Source organism: Henckelia pumila, chromosome 1 (assembly GCF_033568475.1).
Source record: "Henckelia pumila isolate YLH828 chromosome 1, ASM3356847v2, whole genome shotgun sequence".
In the NCBI taxonomy this organism is placed as follows: domain Eukaryota; kingdom Viridiplantae; phylum Streptophyta; class Magnoliopsida; order Lamiales; family Gesneriaceae; genus Henckelia; species Henckelia pumila.
The window spans coordinates 19081476-19096161 of record NC_133120.1 but is presented as its reverse complement, the minus strand read 5'-3'; the positions used below and the strand labels follow the sequence as shown (position 1 = coordinate 19096161).

Sequence of the window (14686 nt, the reverse complement as noted above, 5' to 3'; positions counted from 1 at the left end):
TAGTATCGCAATCGGGTCGAAGATTGGATGCCGTTTGTATTTCTTGTGAATTTTACAGCATGTATTTCGAAACTATAGCTGCTGATATGCTGGTATATGGATGTATGTTTGCTGGTATATAATGTATATGAAGTTGGTTTGATTGATAGATTGGTTGGATTTCAGTTTCGATTACCGATTTTGTACCGTTATGCCGTCGGTTTGAAAAATGATCAAGTTTGAGTTTAGATTGTTTGAGCTGAGTATTATGTGAGTTCTTGCTGATGTTCTTAGACATGTTTGATGTATTTTCAGATTGAAAACAGGGGACTTCAAGTTAAAAATCACGACTTCGAAACCGATCGACGGAAGAACAAGGTTTGTGACTTGTTAGCCTTGAAGATTGAGAAGAGTATGAGCAGATTTTGATTATGTTCTTGTTGTGCAGCTATATCAGATTTGAAGAGCTTTGAAACCAAGTTTGAAAGGTATAAGACAACCTTAGAATAAGGGCTTTGAATATTCAAGAGGTTTCCTTGAATGCCCTTTTCAAAACCACATACTATGTGCTTATATGTGTTGTATTTGCACACTTACTTGCTTGTTTGATTTAACTTGTTATTAGTTGGCTTTTAGTCTTATGCTTCTAGATTTTGATGCATTCATATTGAGCCAACAGTCCTTGCAATTTTAATGGTAGATTCGCCAAAAGAATTTGGACGTTTGGATATATATCGAGGAGCATAGGAGATAGATCGACTCCTATTGCTAGAAACCCGATATAGTGTTTCAAAGTCCGGGAAAAGAGTTCAACGCCACCCCGAAAGGGAGAGTAGGTGGGAGATTTGTTGTGTTCTTCTTCCCCGGGATCCCAAGAACCGATATAGAACTTGATAGCAAATTTTTAAATCATGCATTGCACTAGCTTGGTTTAACTCTTGTTGAGATATTTATGTGAGTATTTCTTTAATCTCTATGATATGCATGATATAGTTGTTTTATACTGGGATTCAATTCTCACCGGAGATATCCGGCTATTTCTATGTTTGTATGTGTGCATGGGAATAGATGGGGCGAGCACAGGACAAAGAAGATTGTAAGAAGAACGAGAGAAAGAGTAGCGTGTGGTGAACTCGGGTTTATGCAGTAGAGTTAATGTCAACCTTTGTATTTAGATCTTGTCTATGTTTTGTTATAAACACTTGCATATAAAGACTTGTATGAATGGCAAGAATATGAACATTTGAGCATATAGATATGTATGTTGTCAAGAACAAGAGTATGTAAGATCTTATGGTTGTATGTCAAGTTCCTTGTTTAGTTACTTGGTTAATTCATGGATTTGCATGTTTTCATCTAGATTTTGATGTTAAATTCATGCTATATATGTTTGTCAATGTTTGAGGATCAAAACAGGGACAAAGACATCATTTTTCAGCTGTTTGGAAGGCAAATCAGAGGGCCAGGCACGCCCGCCCAGCCCAGAGGCGCGGCCGCGCCTAACCAAGGCACCTTGGCTGCCTTGGACCGAGCCCTATGCGCGCCCGCGCCACATGAGGCGCGCCCGCGCGTCAAGGTCTACTAAAAAAAAAATATATATTGTTGATCTTTTGCGACGTGTTTTTGCGTCGCCAAATGTATGGTTTTGCGTCGCCAAATGTCCTGTATTATTTATTTTATTTTTAAGCAGATTAATATTATGATTGAATATTTCTTGTTATTAATCACCCTATAAGATGAGATTAGCACCCGAGGTCCCCACAACAGGTGGTATCAGAGCGTAAGTTCTGGACTGATTAGAGATAAGCGAGCGGGGTAGATCGAGTCCTCTTGATTGATTGATTTTGCTTGCATGATTTAATGTTTTTGATTAAATTGATCACATGATTATGTGTATTGATTTTATAATCATGTGTTATTGCTTTATCAAGTATGTATTATTTGAGAATGAATTAGAACCGGTTTTGGATCAGAACTTGATCTCTAGAGAAGGCATGAAAATGCTAATCAGAGGGGGACTGAAACAGAATGGGTGAGTCTGATATATTGATACTTTTGTGTGCTAATCCTTTTGAATATCAGATATGCCTCCTCGTCAAGCGCCGGTTACTAGACAGACATTGATCGTTCCTCCGCCAGAACAGGCAGATGTACCACAGGCCGCAGAAGCTCCTAGACCAGAACAGGGTAGTACATCCAATGATCCAATGGATGTTACAGCAACACCTATGGAGACTTTACTGAAAAGGTTTCAATCCTTCAAGCCGCCTACTTTGAAAGGAACCGAGAACTCAGTTGAATGTGAAGGCTGGTTAGAGGATATGGAAATGTTGTTTGATTCCCTAGATTATACAGATGACAGAAGAGTCAGACTGATTGGGCACCAACTACACGAGGTTGCCAAGAGTTGGTGGATAACAACCAAGAGAGCTCTTGAAAATCGAGGTACACCTATCACTTGGAAAGTATTTACAAAAGAATTTTATCAACGTTTCTTTCCAGTGTCGTACAGAAAGGACAAGGGTGCAGAGTTTGCAAATCTGAAACAGGGGAATCTGAATATAGAAGAGTACGTTGCCAAGTTCTCTACATTACTAAAGTTTGATCCACATGTAGCTGGAAGTGAAGAGGCCAAAGCTGATCAGTTCATCAATGGACTGAATCCAGATGTCTTTACCCTTGTGAACTCTGGGAGGCCGAATAACTTTGCTGATGCACTTGATAGAGCAAAGGGAGCGGAGGCTGGTTTGATTAAACAGCGAGGAGCATAGTTTGTTGCACAGTCTCAACAACAACCACAACCCCCAGCTCAGTTTCAACAATCATCTCCTAGATTTTAGGGAGGTAGCAGCAGTAGTGGTAAGAAAGATTATCTGAAAGCAAAAGGGAAGCAGTTTAAGAAGTCAGGCAGTGGTTCATCCAGCTCTAGTGGGCCAAGACAGAGTAGTGCTGGACAGGGTTCAGGCTATACAGGAATGTATTGCAACAAATGTGGAGGAAGACATCCTAGTGATCAGTGCAGAGGTGTGTCTGGGAATTGCAACATATGCCATCAGCCAGGACATTTTGCCAAGGTGTGTCCACAGCGTGGTTCAGTAAGGTCTCAAGGTGCGGGGTCATCACGATCAGTGGCTCAGCTTGAAAGGCAAGCATCTACTGTACACTCCTTCCAGCCACAGCCTCAGCAACATACTAGAGCAGGAGGTAGCCAAACAACAAATCAACCTCCAAGACAACAAGCTCGAGTCTTTTCCTTGACTGAAGAGCAGGCTCAGGCAGCACCTGACGACGTTATAGCAGGTAACTGTACTCTCTGTGGTTATCCTGCTTATGTGCTCATAGATACAGGTGTATCCCATACGTTTATATCTGAACAATTTGCTATATTACATGCATTGCCTATTGAGTCATTATCTGTTGTAGTATCTATATCTTCACCTTTGGGGAGCGGTATAGTATCAGTGAAATCTGTCAGAAATTGTATACTAAAGTTTGAAGATAATGTGATAGAGATAGACTGTATTGTGCTTGGGTTGTCAGACTTTGATTGCATTATCGGAATCGATATGTTAACCAAGTACAGGGCTACAGTAGACTGTTTTCAGAAGGTTGTGAGAGTCAGACCAGAAATGGCAGGGAAATGGAAATTTTACGGTAAAGGTTTGAGATCTCGAATACCTTTGATATCAGTTCTATCTATGACTCGTTTATTGCAGAAAAGGGCAGAGGGATTCCTTGTTTATGCGGTGGATGTGTTGAAAACTAGCCCAAAATTGGCAGATCTGCCAGTGGTTAGTGAGTTTGCTGATGTCTTTCCAGATGAAATTCCAGGATTACCTCCAGCTCGGGAGATAGACTTCAGTATTGAATTGATGCCAGGTACGTTACCGATTTCTAAAGCACCTTACAGAATGGCACCAATAGAGTTGAAAGAGTTAAAAGAACAACTTGAAGATCTTTTAGCAAAAGGGTACATTAGACCGAGTGTTTCACCCTGGGGCGCTCCGGTTCTATTTGTACGAAAGAAAGACGGCTCAATGAGACTTTGCATTGACTACCGGCAACTGAACAAGGCAACGGTAAAGAATAAATATCCATTGCCTAGAATAGATGATTTGTTTGACCAGTTGCAGGGTTCCTCAGTGTATTCCAAGATTGATTTAAGGTTCGGATATCATCAGTTAAGAGTTCGGGATGAAGATATATCAAAGACCGCATTCAGAACGAGGTATGGTCATTTTGAGTTTATTGTTATGCCGTTTGGTCTGACGAATGCTCCAGCAGTATTTATGGGTCTTATGAATAGAGTATTTCAGAAATATCTCGATGACTTTGTTATTATTTTTATTGGCGATATTCTGATTTATTCTAAGAATCTGTGTGATCATGCCGAGCATCTCAGAATTATTTTAAAGACTTTGAGAACAGAAAAGTTGTATGCCAAACTGTCAAAGTGTGAATTCTGGTTGAAGAAAGTGGTCTTCCTTGGGCATATTATATCCGGAGATGGAATTTCTGTTGATCCTAGCAACGTTGAAGCTGTGATCAATTGGCCTAGACCGACATCTGTACCAAAGATACGGAGTTTTATGGGCTTAGCAGGTTATTATCGCAGATTTATTAAAGATTCCTCCAGTATTGCCAAGCCTATTACTCAGTTGACTCAGAAAAATGCACCGTATGTCTGGACTGAAGCATGTGAAGCCATTTTCCTTGAGTTGAAGAAGAGATTGACGAGTGCACCAGTTTTGACTATTCCTTCAGGTACTGGTGATTTTACTGTATATTTTGATGCTTCTCACAGGGGATTAGGTTGTGTGCTTATGCAGCGAGGACATGTCATTGCTTATGCCTCGAGACAGCTGAAACCACATGAGACCAGATATCCTATCCATGATCTGGAACTTGCAGCCATCGTATTTGCATTGAAGATATGGCGACATTATCTATACGGTGAGAAATTTGAGATTTATTCTGACCATAAAAATTTGAAATATCTATTTTCACAGTCTGAGCTGAATATGAGGCAACGAAGATAGCTAGATTTACTGAAAGATTTTGATTGTGAGATTAAATATTATCCGGGAAAGTCCAATGCAGCTGCAGATGCCTTGAGTAGAAAGGTATGTGTCTTATCCTTATCTACGATAGGTATCACTAAATTGGTAGAAGATTGCTGTGTTTCTGGATTGATATTTGAAACAGATATGAAGTTTATCAGAATTTGTGCACTTCAAGCTGAGCCAGAATTGTTGGTTAGAATTAAAGAAGCACAGAGAAATGATCAGAGTATTCAGAAGTCCGTTGACATGGTCAGATCAGGGCATCAGTCTGAATACAAGGTTAGTGTAGATGGTGTTTTATATGTGAATAACAGACTTGTTGTTCCAGATATTTCAGATTTGAAACAGCAGATATTAAAAGAGGCTCATTGTAGCAGATAAAGTGTTCATCCTGGTGGCAGAAAAATGTACAATGATTTGAAAACTCAGTATTGGTGGAAACAGATGAAATCTGATGTTACAGAGTTTGTATTTCGTTGTCTGAATTGTCAGCAGGTAAAGGCTGAAAGAAAGAAACCAGATGGTTTATTGCATAGCTTACCTATTCCAGAATGGAAGTGGGATCATATTTCTATGGATTTTGTAACGAAGCTACCGCGATCATCCAGAGGTTGTGATGCTGTTTGGGTAGTTATCGACAGATTGACGAAATCAGCCTGTTTTATTCCGTACAGATGACATACAGACACGATCAGATGACAGAGATTTATGTCAGAGAAGTGGTAAGATTACATGGTGTGCCTAAATCTATCGTTTCAGATCGAGACCCTAGATTTACATCGCACTTTTGGCACAGCTTGCAACAAGCTCTTGGTACTCGATTGCATTTGAGTACTGCATATCATCCTCAGACTAACGGATAGTCAGAGCGGACTATCCAGACACTCGAGGATATTCTTAGAGCTGTAGTGCTAGATTTTGGCACTAGTTGGCAAGATTCATTACCACTTGTGGAGTTCTCGTACAATAATAGCTACCAGACTAGTATTGAGATGGCTCCATTTGAAGCATTTTACGGAAAGAAATGCAGATCTCCTCTTTATTGGGATGATATCTCAGAGACACCTGATATTGGGCCAGATATGATCCGAGAGATGACCGAGAAAGTAAGACTGATTCAGAAAAGAATGAAAACAGCACAAGATCGACAAGCCAAATATGCAAATGTCAGACGCAGGACTTTGTGTTTTGAACAGGGGGACAGAGTGTTCTTGAAGATCTCACCTTTCAGAGGCACTGTCAGATTCGGCAAGAGAGGGAAGTTATCTCCACGATTTATCGGTCCTTACGAAATTCTTGAGAAGATAGGCAATCTTGCCTATAGACTTGCTCTTCCTTCAGCTCTTTCTGGGATACATGATGTTTTTCATGTTTCTATGCTACGGAAGTATCAGCCTGATATTTCTCATGTTATCCAGCCAGATGAAGCAGAATTAGATGAGACTCTGAGTTACTTCGAGAAACCGATACAGATACTTGATCAGAAAGAGAAACAACTCAGAAACAAGACTATTCCTCTCGTGAAAGTTCAGTGGAGTAGACATGGAGTTGAAAAAGCAACTTGGGAAGTCGAATCAGATATGAGACAACGCTTTCCAGAGCTATTTCACTGATGTGATTTTGTATTCAGTATTTCTGTCATTTCCTTATCTTATATGCGTATAGATTGCACGCGATTTCGAGGACGAAATCATATCTTAGAGGGGGAGAATTGTAAGGCCCGAGATTATTTAATTTTAATCCGAGAATATTTAATTTGAGAATTTTTGGAGTTTAGATTTAAATTCTAATATTTTTAAATTATTTAGGATTGAAATTGAATTAAAAAGAAGTTTCAAGGGTCAATTTGCAAATAGTGAAGAGATGAGGGGCCAAAGTGCAATTTTGACATTTTGAGTGGGACACTTGTCTACACATGAATCTGAACGTGTATTGTAAGAATTTTGAATCAGAATTATCAATTCCTTCAGCCCAAAAATCAAGAACATCATCTTCTACCTTGGAATTTTGTCTTCCAAGTTAAATATTTCAAGATCCGTGCATCCTAATTAAATTCCGGGCATAGTTCCGTGATCCTTGAAAGAAGAGCTTCAATTTGGTGTAAGTATCTTTATGATCCAGCATATTTCGAAATTGAGATGATACGGAACTCAGAATTTGATGTTAGATATGTGTTCTTGAGCTTCTATGTGTTGTAGTATCGCAATCGGGTCGAAGATTGGATGCCGTTTGTATTTCTTGTGAATTTTACAGCATGTATTTCGAAACTATAGCTGCTGATATGCTGGTATATGGATGTATGTTTGCTGGTATATCATGTATATGAAGTTGGTTTGATTGATAGATTGGTTGGATTTCAGTTTTGGTTACCGATTTCGTACCATTATGCCGTCGGTTTGAAAAATGATCAAGTTTGATTTTAGATTGTTTGAGCTGAGTATTATGTGAGTTCTTGCTGATGTTCTTAGACATGTTTGATGTATTTTCAGATTGAAAACAGGGGACTTCAATTTAAGAATCACGACTTCGAAACCGATCGACGGAAGAACAAGGTTTGTGACTTGTTAGCCTTGAAGATTGAGAAGAGTATGAGCAGATTTTGATTGTGTTCTTGTTGTGCAGCTATATCAGATTTGAAGAGCTTTGAAACCAATTTTGAAAGGTATAAGACAACCTTAGAATAAGGGCTTTGAATATTCAAGAGGTTTCCTTGAATGCCCTTTTCAAAACCACATACTATGTGCTTATATGTGTTGTATTTGCACACTTACTTGCTTGTTTGATTTAACTTGTTATTAGTTGGCTTTTAGTCTTATGCTTCTAGATTTTGATGCATTCATATTGAGCCAACAGTCCTTGCAATTTTAATGGTAGATTCGCCAAAAGAATTTGGACGTTTGGATATATATCGAGGAGCATAGGAGATAGATCGACTCCTATTGCTAGAAACCCGATATAGTGTTTCAAAGTCCGGGAAAAGAGTTCAACGCCACCCCGAAAGGGAGAGTAGGTGGGAGATTTATTGTGTTCTTCTTCCCCGGGATCCCAAGAACCGATATAGAACTTGATAGCAAATTTTTAAATCATGCATTGCACTAGCTTGGTTTAACTCTTGTTGAGATATTTATGTGAGTATTTCTTTAAACTCTATGATATGCATGATATAGTTGTTTTATACTGGAATTCAATTCTCACCGGAGATATCCGGCTATTTCTATGTTTGTATGTGTGCATGGGAATAGATGGGGCGAGCACAGGACAAAGAAGATTGTAAGAAGAACGAGAGCAAGAGTAGCGTGTGGTGAACTCGGGTTTATGCAGTAGAGTTGATGTCAAACTTTGTATTTAGATCTTGTCTATGTTTTGTTATAAACACTTGAATATAAAGACTTGTATGAATGGCAAGAATAGAACATTTGAGCATATAGATATGTATGTTGTCAAGAACAAGAGTATGTAAGATCTTATGGTTGTATGTCAAGTTCCTTGTTTAGTTACTTGGTTAGTTCATGGATTTGCATGTTTTCATCTAGATTTTGATGTTAAATTCATGCTATATATGTTTGTCAATGTTTGAGGATCAAAACAGGGACAAAGATATAATTTTTCAGCTGTTTGGAAGGCAAATCAGAGGGCCAGGCACGCCCGCCCAGCCCAGAGGCGCGGCCATGCCTAACCAAGGCACCTTGGGTGCCTTGGACCGAGCCCTATGCGCGCCCGCGCCACATGAGGCGCGCCCGCGCGTCAAGGTCTACTAAAAAAAAAAAAAAAAAATTGTTGATCTTTTGCGACGTGTTTTTGCGTCGCCAAATGTATGGTTTTGCGTCGCCAAATGTCCTGTATTATTTATTTGATTTTTAAGCAGATTAATATTCTGATTGAATATTTCTTGTTATTAATCGCCCTATAAGATGAGATTAGCACCCGAGGTCCCCACACCGACAGAGAATAAACGATCAGAACTCTGCCAAGAACAACATACTAGCAACTCAATCGATTCTAACGACATCCCAAAATTAGAATGAACCTTATCGAAGAAAAACTTACAACAGAACGAAGCTCTCTCAGCCGTGATCGCTAATCTGCCTTCAGAAATAATTTCCAACGGACGGATCGAGCTCGGGATGAAATCTCGAAGCTTGAAGAATCGATTTCTTCAACAATGGAGGAGGGAGGCGTGAAGAGGAAGGTGATGGAATGAAAATAATAGTAAAAGCTCCTATAAATATCTAACAAATCCAATATTTGCATTTTAGTCCCTCAAAATCCAAAATTTGCAAAAAGGACCCTGATCAAAATCAAGTCGGCTCTTGAACTCTGGAATCTCCGATTATCTCAAATAAAGTCGATTAAGATAAAATCGTGGCGTTACAATTCTCCCCCTCTAATAAAAGATTTCGTCCTCGAAATCAAACACGGTTTCAACACGAACTGTGTCTTTCAAGTTACTCCTTCAAGTCCGTCAATCCAAAGTCGACTCCTTCTCTTCAGAAAATCCTCCTAAGCTCAGTCACAATCGAATCATCTCTGGTTTCAACTCAAGGCATAACATCCAAAGTTTGACTCGTCTAATCTGGTTGTCCGTCGTTCTGAGGATATCGAACTGAAAAAGTTGAAATCAGGCAAAAAAATTTCATCGAAGTCCTTGCCGAAAGAACGAGTGCATCAAGGATCTCTGTCTAAACTGACAGACTTCAACAAAAACAAGACATCTGACGACCTCTGACAAGATATCAATCCTCTAATCTTGACTGAAAGTCAATCTGTACAGAGAACGGTAGCAGATTCCAACAATCGGTCAATCAAATCAGATAGTAGATAAAATAAGAACAGCTCAAAACATCGGTTGCTGCATACAATTCCTCGGATAAAATTCGCAGTAAGAAATCTCATACAATCTAATCCTCTTCTCTGCTTTCAAATCAGTTCCGTCTGCTAAAATAATTACTCCAACTCTTAAGATTAGAACAGATCACGTGAATTTCCGCATAAGACAAATAGAAGAACAGGTCTTCAAATCAATAAGATCGCTACGAGCTCAAGACTTTGTTTGAGTTGTATGTTAATCTCGAGCCTTTATTACTTCTTGCACAGATTGATTTGAGGCCAGTGGAGTTGCGAGATTTCAGCTTTGTTTGACTTGGAGATTGTAGCTGGTATAGTATCGATTTCTTATTATAGATTGAAGTAGTTTGATTGAATCTTGATTGAGGAATCGTTGTTGTTTCCAGGTTTGGAGCATCGAAGTTGTTGAAAAGAGGTATAAGATGACTTAGATTGGAATGGAACGTGTGACTCAAATCCGACTTGATTCGAGTGTTCCGAAGAATCACATACTTACATGTTATTTGATTATTTGAATTATTTGAGTTATGTTTTGAATTTCATTCATCTTGAACAAGAATCCTTGATTTGAGTAGCGACGGCCCTTTTGATGATAGACGTTTTGGGGATTATATTGTGAGTGGCCTGGGTGTAGCCGTTTCACCTAGTGCTAGCATACTCCTTGTAGTCGCACCAAAGTCTAGAGGATGGAGATACGTAGCACCACCTCGATCGGGAGAGTCGGTGAGTCGTTTACGTGATCTCGTCCTCGGGATCCCAAAAGCAAAAGCAGAAATGTTTTGATTATCCGACTTGATAATCCCAGATTTTAAAGACATGCATTGCATTTATGCATATGAATTGAGTTTTAGACATTCTTGTGGAATTTCATGGTTGTTTTATGAATATCTAGAAGATGATGCATTTCGTTTGAGATGTTTTTATGATATTGCATGTTTGTCTCTTTTACTGGGAATATTATTCTCACCGGATTATCCGGCTGTTGTCTTGTCTTTGTATGTGTGCTTGGCAATAGGTGGGGCAGGACCGAGTCAGAGATCGCATGGCTAGGTGGATGAGTTGATAGAGTGAGGCCTTGTTATTGTAGAAGTCGAATTTGAAATCGAACTTAGAATGTATTCGAACTCGATTTGTATTTTGGATTTTGGAACTTAGAATTGATGCATGTTCTATTATTTCTTGTAATTGAATACTTCGTTGTTGGAAAAGTGTTAGTTGGATCATGTCGAAGCCTTTCCGGGTGTTGGATTGCACTTTTGGAGCCTTTTTTTGAGCTAAAACAGCAGGCCATGCGCGCCCGCGCCTGGTGAGGAGCGCCCGCGCGTTCTGCTCCCTTTCTCGGAGGCCCGGGCAGGGCTGTATGCGCGCCCGCGCGTCACCCTGTGTAAAAAAAAAAAAAAAAAAAAAACTTTGCTTTTAATCTTAGATCTTGTATGCGTAATTATTGTTTATTCTGAGATTAGATGATTAGAATCGAGGTCTCACATTAAGTGGTATCACTGACTGTGATGGGCATTCCCTTGGGCATCATCAACAGTTCCTTCTGTAGTCACTTGTTTCGTATTCATTCAGAGAGACTGCATTGTTAGGATTGGAACACAGTCCACATGTTATGGCACAAATATTACCAAGATTTTTAGTATGAAATGTGTTTTAGTGTGATTTGGGTACATATCTTGTACTTTTTTTGAGAATATTTCGCCCCACAGCTTTGCACTTTCATATATTTTAATGATGTTATTTATATAGACATTTAAATTTGCAAAAAAAAGTCGAAAACAATGTTTTAACGATAATGTTTTTTCACCCAAATTAACAACGAAGCACAACGCTTTTTTTAAGCCATCTCTAGAAAGCACAACGCTTTTTTACACTTAAAAAGCGTTGTCCTAGCGTAGATCTACAATGCTTTTTACGCGTTGTAATTTCTAGAAACAACAACGCTTTTTCAGCGTTGTATTTTATTCAATTTACAACGCTTTTAAGCGTTGTCTTTTCCGAATACTACAACGCTTTCAAAGCGTTGTCTTTTCTAAATACCACAACGCATTTTACGTGTTGTCTTTGACCGCGGTCTTTTACAACACTGCCTACGACACGCTTTTTCTGGGACAACAGTTCTGGTTCTTCTTTGTAGCAACCAGACAGATTGAAGTAAGTGGTTGATCTGACCAATTTACTCTGTAGGTGTTTCCACTTTTTTTCCTGTCATAATGATTAGTCCAGACTGATCTTTTATGGTGCAAGTGTGCTTTTGGAATTCTACACAATAATCATAATCACATAATTGGCTAATACTAATCAAATTATATTTCAAATTTTCTACAAGTAAAACATCTTTAATGCAAATATTTCCATGGATAAGCTTACCCTTACCCATGGTTGTACCTTTAGAGTTGTCTCCAAAAGTGATCTTAGGTCCTGGTCCTTGTATATATTCAGATAACATCCTTATGTCTCCAATCATATGCCTTGAGCACCCATTGTCCAAGTACCAGACTGATTGTTTGATCAGTTCACTTCTTTTTACCTGCAAAAAAAAAAGTAAAATAACTTTGGTCCCCATTCCTACTTGGGTCCACGTTGGATTAATCCCTTTGGAATCCATATTTGGATTATCTTTACAGACTTTCCATAGTATTTTCCTTTGGGAGTGACATTTCTATCTGATTCTCTTTGTGTATTGTGCTGTGTATGTCAAGTATAGTGATCAGATAGATTACTCATGTTTAACTTCAATACTTTCTAGAAAAGTTATTAAGATGTGGTGTATGTTGAGTTGACGAGGTTTTTTTTATCTTTCAAGAGTATATCCAGACCAATTTGATCTGGGTTTAGTCCATCTTGACTTAGATCTATCTGGCTCAACATATCCCAGTCCTCTATGTAAGAGTTTACTCTGTTGCGGTATTGAATGTGTCATAGGGATCTCTGGTTCATATATCGTGTTGGATCTTACAAGCTTCATATATTTAAAGTTGTTCTTTTCCAGACAAGATTGAGTGGTTGAGTTAGATGAAACCTTCATTTATGTTGTAGCCTAAGGAAGATTTATCTCCAGCTTGCTTCTGCATTCCAGTAAGTTTATATAAAGATATCGATGATTTATTCCAAGAGTTTACTAGATCTGTTAATCTTTGATTTTCAGATAAGGTCTCTTGAATTTTACTTCTCATGTCATTGTTCTCAGTCATTAACAAAATTATCTGAGCCTTTAGACTGTCTGATCCAGTGAACTCATTTGAGTTACTTTGATCTGACTTATCTATCTAACTCTTTCCATTTGTTCTGACTTTCTCAAACTTATGAGATAGTATTCGATGCCATTCTTCATCTCTAGATATTGGGACCAAGTTACTTTACTAATGTGTATATATTCATTAACCATCTCATTTAATTCATTAATAAGATCTTCTCTACTAAATTCATCTGAAGTAAAGTCAAGGACCTCTCCATCATCTGGAATGTTTGATTCATCAACCATTAGGCATTTGACATCATCATCTTCACTTTCACTTGATGACGTTTCTGAGTCAGATGAATTAGAGTCTGACTCGGCCCACTTGTTGTTGATTTCATCTGCTAACAAGGCCTTTTGTTCTTTCTTTCTTATGAATCTTTTCCTTTCTTCTCTGGAGATTTTCTTGTGTGATGTTCTTTTCTCATCCTTCTTTGGTTTGGTACAGTCAGCTTTGAAATGTCCTTCCTTGCCATAGTTGTAGCAAGCTTGGTTATCATTGACTGGTTCTTTTCATCTGAAGCTCGATCTGTTTGTACTTTAGAAGTTCTTGTGATTCTTTCTCATGAATCTTTCAAACTTTTTAACAAATAGTGAAATTGCATCACTACTGAGTTGTTCTGCAGTCTTGATTGTTGGAGTTTCATCTGCTGCAGTGAGAGCCTTGGTTATTTGTGATGTGGATGTTTCTTCTTTAGTTCGAACTCCCAGCTCAAATGCATAGGCTTTAAGATCTGCAAATAGATCATGTAATTCGATCTTGTTGAGATCCTTGGATTCTCTCATAGATACAGTTTTTACATCTCATTCTTGAGGTAGAGCTCTCATGACTTTTAGAGCTACTTCTCTGTTGCTGTAACTTTTCCCAAGTGCATTTAGCTCGATCATAATGCTTCTGAATCTTTCATCGAATTCATTCATTGTGTCTCTTGGTTTCATCTTTATGTTATCAAACTTTTGAATGGCCACCATAAGTTTGTTTTCTTTTGTTTTATCATTTTCTTCACATAGTTGTGTGAGCTTTTCCCATATTTTCTTGGCCGTAGTGAAACTTTTGATTTTGCTAAACATGTTTTTGTCCAGAGTTTTGTATAAGATATCTCTGGCAACATTATCAAGATTGGCTTTCTTCTTATCTTCAGAAGTCCATTCAACTCGAGGCTTTTCTATCATCTATGGAGCACCAGCAGAAATGGCAGTGACAGTGTTGGTTTTCATAATATTCATGGGTGATAAATGAAATTTGTGCACTTAATTTATATATGATTTGACATGACTTTTGTGATGTATCGAGTGGATATTATTTGTTTTAGTTGTTGTTTTTGTGAGTTGCAAGGATTGACGCAAAAGTAGCAAGAAGAAGCAGAAGGATGCATTATGGAGTACCAAATTCATAAAATTACTGGGAATTATTCAGGAATTAAAATCCAGTCTTCACTGTTCATAATATAATTTAGGATGTTTTGAAGCTGGTGACAAATTTTCAGCTCAATCCGACGGTTAGATTGTGAGATATAATTTTTTGAAAACTTTCGCGCGATGCAGAATTTCAGACCCGAGG

General features: G+C 38.4%; 1 protein-coding gene across 1 annotated transcript; it reads right to left on the bottom strand.

Annotated features, from left to right (window-relative positions):
• Window positions 1-13929: 13929 nt before the first annotated feature.
• LOC140860137 (uncharacterized) lies at window positions 13930-14298 on the bottom strand. Its single transcript, XM_073262967.1, has one exon. It carries the CDS (start codon window positions 14296-14298, stop codon window positions 13930-13932), a length of 369 nt encoding a protein of 122 aa, XP_073119068.1.
• Between the last annotated feature and the right edge of the window lie 388 nt (window positions 14299-14686).

Bases quoted from the DNA above. Each gene is read 5' to 3' on its own strand.
- LOC140860137 (XM_073262967.1), bottom strand. From the start codon at position 14,298: ATGATAGAAAAGCCTCGAGTTGAATGGACTTCTGAAGATAAGAAGAAA.